Consider the following 5,566-nt stretch of genomic DNA (forward strand, 5'->3'; position numbering starts at 1 on the left):
TTTATGTTGACTAATTTATATACAATTTAGATCCTGTCCTCCAATATCCTGTTTATTTTATGATCATAGTTTAAATTCATTGTGATCCAGTGGATTTGACCATTAAAAGGAGGATATATAATCTTTTTAGTGCGGCTAGGAAAACTTCCTTGTCGTTGAAATATGTACATCTGCAGGTTTCATGCCTATTTCTCCAGAACCAAATCAATCGGGAAAACAAATTTTCTCCCCCAGTTTTGTTCAACAATAAGTGAGGGTCATAATGATGACCCAGAGCCCATCCTCTAATCCTTGCCAATCCTGAAATGCCTTTTCTACTTACTACGAAGGTAATATGACTTTGTTTTAGAATATCTTTAAAAAGCACAGGATGAAAATAAAATCACTCACAGTTCTGTAACTGTGACATTTTGTTAACATTTTAGTGCACTGAAATACCTTTTAGTCATTAAAAAATAATCTTAATTTAGGTTGCATATTCTACTTTATTCTGATTTTTCAAAAAATGCCCATCCAGGTATATACAAATTCAGAGTTGGTCATAATATTTAGTTAAAGAGAAATCATCACTTTCCAGCCTTTTTCAGACAACTGGGTGTTTGTACTTAACTCTGGGGAGTTTTCCCCTGTGTCTAAAGCAGCTGTCCCCACAATCACAGCACATTCCCAAAGACAGAGGAAGAACTGTTCCCAAAGCAAAGGGAAATTGCATGATGGATATCTTGGATTTTACAAAATACTAGCTTTTATTAACACAAGGATAAAAATCAAAATACTGAAGATACTCTTGTACAGAAGAAAACATTCTTTCTCATATTAGCTTTAAATGTTGCTACCTAAGGTATAGGCTGAAGTTTTTTATCCCCAAGGTGATTGATTTATCAGGCTGCGTACCAATAGTTTTTAAAAAATCTTTAAGACCCAATTAGCTATTTCCTGAAAATGTCATAATAACACTTATTTCTGTTTTAGATTGTCATGTGGGATATCACTGCACATGCAGATCGCATAGAAAACATTAAGTCGGGTGGTAGTAGAAGTAAAAAAGCCACACTCAAGGTTAGCTTTTATAACTTTTCATTTGCAAGTTTTTTCCATTCAGAAGTTTATCAAAAAGCACATAACAGATTTGCCAAACCTAACAAAGACTCGATAAAAAATAAATAAATAAATGAAAGAGAATATTATTCCGCAAGTCTTCACATCTGCTTGTGGACATGTTCTAAATTTCTTTTATGTGGGCCATTGGTTAAAAACACAACACAACATCTATCCCAGGATGTTAGGTTCTTTTCTGTTATTTGTTAAATAAAATGAAGGGACTAAGCGACTTGCCTAAAGTGAGTGATGTAGCTGAAAGGGCACTGGAAGAGGGGCTGGGTGCAGGCTTTGCATCATATCCTGGGCGTACGAGTGTGGGCGTGCCGCCTCCCCCCAGCAGGAATAAGTCTGCTCTTGTATAAAATGAAGGGTTGCAGTCCTTTCTGATACTAATATATGAGGGTACTTCAAAAAGTTCATGGAAAGATTTGTATTACCTTTCAATTCTATTTTTTCATGAACTTTTTGAAGTACCCTCAGACTATGATTTTGTGAGGCTGTGGATTCTGTTAAGAAGGTTGGGAAAAGTTTCCTCAGCTCCCAACTCTGCACTTACCCACCCTATTGCACATCCATCTAGCCTCAGTTCCTCAGCCTTCACATCAACAGGTCTCTTACCAAGGAATGGTGGTATGTGACCTTTCGTGCACGCCAAGAAATACTCGTTCAAAAATGTGAGGTCTCATTGATTCTTTAGGGAGTAGGTCTACAATACTTGTTAAATTTCGAGATCATATCTTAGACTAAACTAAAGGGAACAGTAGATAATCCTATTACTTAAATATATGGTATATAGAAACACTAATTTATGTTTTTCCTTGAACTGGTATATCTCTGAGTTATTAATTTTAATTAGAATCATGAGTAAAATGTGAGTTCACCCGTCAGCTCTCTGAAATTAGCATGGAACTTTCTTTTAACGTTTCTCCAGCCTATGTTTCTCCTTGATCCAGAGAGTAATAAAGAAGCGATGTATATCAGACATTGTGCAGTCTCTTCAATAGAAAGTGGACATAAGAAAGTAATTACGGATATACACTGGCTGTCTGACACATTTGAGGTGAGTCTCGATGGCTTTATACTTTCCTCCTACTGGATTGTAAATTTTCAGATTTTATCCAAAAATGATGTTTCAAGTCACTGATTCATTCACATTCAAATTGTGAAATAACCAGGAACTAAATGTCAAAAAATTGGGTCACTGTTGCCCAACCAGTGTCTGATTTGGGGATGAGAATAAAGCCAGTCTTTTTGACTTGGATGGTTTATAACTAAAAAATGTAGGTGGTGTCAACATTGACCTAATACAATAGTGGGGAAGATGAGGGTTTGATATGTAAAAGTAAAGTGCAAGTATTTTACACCCTTAGTATTTATGAATTAAAAATTTACGATCACAGCTATTTGGGGACAGGCAGCCCTAAGGATCTGTGTCATATTGTAATATGTAATTTGTTGAGGCACAGCCTTGAGTTGACAGTGCTGAGGGGCTGGTAGGTGAAAACTACTTGCATAGTAAGTGAGCCTGCCTGACTGCCAAGCTTTGTAACTCTATGCTTTGTGGTTCTATAACCTCACAAAGGGTGGTAGTTTTGAATTTGGAAACTGACAAGCTCCCCAATGTTTACTTCAAGGACATTGATAGTCAACTGTATACTCTGAAGAATTAACAGTTGAGAATATCAAAAAATATCCTGAGAAATTAGAGTTATGAGAGGTAATTAACTCTACCAGGTATTCAAATAGATTATGTAAAGCAATGATATTTTAAACAGTCATAATGGACCAAAATAAATAGCCCAGATACAGTTTCTCTTATCTATAATTATTTAACATATAATAATGAAAGTTATAACACAAGAAAAAGAAGTCCATTTCAACTCATACCATACACAGAAATTAATTTAGATGTTATTAATTTCAATAAAAATAACTTGAGTCATAGAAAAATATAGCAAATCATAATAGAATATCAGATTTCTAAGATGGCAATAGTTTTCTAAGTTTTTTAATGTTGAAAGAAATCTCAAAGAGAAAGATTGACAGATTTAAAACATAACATATAAATTTCTAAATTAAAAAATAAAGAGCAAATAACTAAATGGAGGAACATATTTGTGCCAAATATGGTAAATATAAAAATTTCCAATAAATAAGCAAAACACACACACTAAACAAAACAATTAGTAAATCAGCATGAAAATCATCGAGGCTTTCTAATATCAAACAATTTAATAACAAACCAACAATAATGTACTATTTTGGACTTAATTTTTAAATGAAAATTTCAAGCAATACTCAGTGTTGAAAAGGATGAGGTGGACCAGTTAACACTAAGATTGCTGATTGCAACATAAAACTTTTGGAACGGTTAGTCAATGCAGTTCTTAAGTCATCCAAATTTTCAATTTGGTAATTGAAGTGGGAATTCATACTAAGAAACAATCCAATTAGTGCCTCAAGGTACAAAATTACACGCACACCTTAAAAAATCATGTCAAAGTGTATCCATGAAAGAAGATTGGGAAAGAAGATTGGAAAAGAAGATTTATATTTGATTTCAAAACCTTCTGTTTTCCAAACTTCTGTAATATTATTATTTTTTAATCATTAAAACCTAAAACCCTAGAGCAAGCACATCTCTTGTCTCTGACTTCATGCGGCAAAGAAGCCTCAGTAAAGGGAGAGGTAGCACAACGCACGTTCGAGGACTGTTCATCAGACCCCAGTGGAAGTTGGCAGCCGCTGGCGAACCTGAACCGGTTCGCACCGCTGTGTCAGCCAGCACTGTTGTGGCCGAGCTCCAGGGATGCCTCCAGACCTGACAGGGCATCACCCACACCTTCCTCCACCCCTCCTTTCACTGTTGTTGTTGTTTGCCGCTGGAAGCCCACCTTTGTGTACTATTTTGTTCATCAGTCCTCTTGGGAGGGGAGGGGAATAGAGGAAAGTCATGCGTCCCTATGGACTGTGAGAGCAGCATCTTCACACTTCACCTCAAAGCCTTTCACCTCATTTGAGAGCTACTGGGTTGGAATTTTGGACCTTCTAGGACCCCGAGGAGCCATAAACCCTCCTGGAGATCCTCTGTGCTTGCAGAGTTGTGCCAATAGTTACAGAAAGTATCAGGTCTCAGCATTCCCACCACACCATCGCTTTCTTCTTTAACACCTATCCTCTTTTCTGTTGATCTTATGTTAAGCAATCTCATAAAAGCCCCTATGTTTGACTCAATTGATAGTGAAAAATTGAAAGAGCCTACATTTCTAATAATAACAGATAATGAACTTATACCATCATCTACATGTTATGAAACTATCAAAATAATTTATGAATATATAGGTAAATGAATTCACAGGTAAATATGTGAAGTGAAAAATCTCAAGATAAAAATGTATATGCATTCTAATTAAAACTATATTTAAAATGTTTCTGTGACAAAGGACTAGACAAGAATATATGGCAGAATTGGGTTTGATTTTAAAACCTTCTATTGGGGCCGGCCCGGTGGCGCACTGCTACAGTGCGCCGCTTGGGAGCGCAGCGGTGCTCCCGCCGAGGGTTCGGATCCCACATACAGACCGGTTCCTGCTCACTGGCTGAGCGAGGTGCGGGCGCAGCACCGAGGGTTGCGATTCCGTTGCCGGTCCCGGTCCGGTACGGGCGCAACACTGAGGGTTGCGATCCATTGCCGGACACGAAAAAAGACAAAAAGGAAAAAAAAAAAACCTTCTATTTACCAACTTCTGTGGTAGTGCTATGTTCTTTTATTAAAATTTAAAACAAAGAAGAAAAGAAATAAAAAGGTAAGCAGCTATAAGAAAAAAACATTACTCTTGTAAGTACACAGAATTTCCTTTTTTGAATTTTTAAAAAATAGATTAACAGAATGGGCTCGGTGTTTGAGAATCGAAGTGGAATATGCTGTCAACTTGTTACATGTTCAGCCGATTGGTATGTCTTATTTCAAACATTTCCTAATATGTTTTCATACGATATGTTCTTTTTTCTTAGGTGCTCCTAAAATCAGTGTCTTCTTCTGCTCCTTAAATAATCTTTATTGTAGTAATTTAATCTAACACCACTAAAGGACAGAATGTTATCGATTTTTGCTGGTTTTAAAAATCTCTTTATAGAGATAAATATGTTGTAAAAAGAGCTAGGCTTTATAAAACTAAGAGTTCATAATGAAGTAGAAAATATGAAGAGTAATGCTATTTATCTTGCATCCAAGTACTAGAAAAACTTTACCATTCCAAACAGCTTTGACCCCAATAGAAATAATGACACCTTAAGTCATAGAAGCTGACAGCAGCCCAAATAGCTGTGGAGTGGCAGGAGAAGGCATAAGTGACATTAGCAGCAGCCATGGGCAAGGTGTAGGGGAGATATGATTAGTCCTGTGGGCATCTATTGGGGAAAATTCTGTGATTGAAAGGAGCAGAAATTGACTGTGGCTAACTTA

At 36.5% G+C, this 5,566-nt stretch overlaps 1 protein-coding gene across 1 annotated transcript in view; it reads left to right on the forward strand.

The window, feature by feature from the left end:
• The window catches only part of LOC103583174 (WD repeat-containing protein 63-like), a gene marked incomplete at both ends in the record, with an annotated part of 9,266 nt that extends 4,211 nt beyond the window's left edge, over positions 1-5,055 (forward strand). The window contains 3 exons of the mRNA XM_008564565.1: positions 973-1,059; positions 2,033-2,161; positions 4,982-5,055. Coding sequence (XP_008562787.1) covers positions 973-1,059; positions 2,033-2,161; positions 4,982-5,055 — 290 coding nt within the window. The remainder of the gene's footprint in view (positions 1-972; positions 1,060-2,032; positions 2,162-4,981) is intronic.
• Between the last annotated feature and the right edge of the window lie 511 nt (positions 5,056-5,566).

The sequence above is a fragment of the Galeopterus variegatus genome, unplaced genomic scaffold, assembly GCF_000696425.1.
Source record: "Galeopterus variegatus unplaced genomic scaffold, G_variegatus-3.0.2 Scaffold20248, whole genome shotgun sequence".
Taxonomy (NCBI): Eukaryota; Metazoa; Chordata; class Mammalia; order Dermoptera; family Cynocephalidae; genus Galeopterus; species Galeopterus variegatus.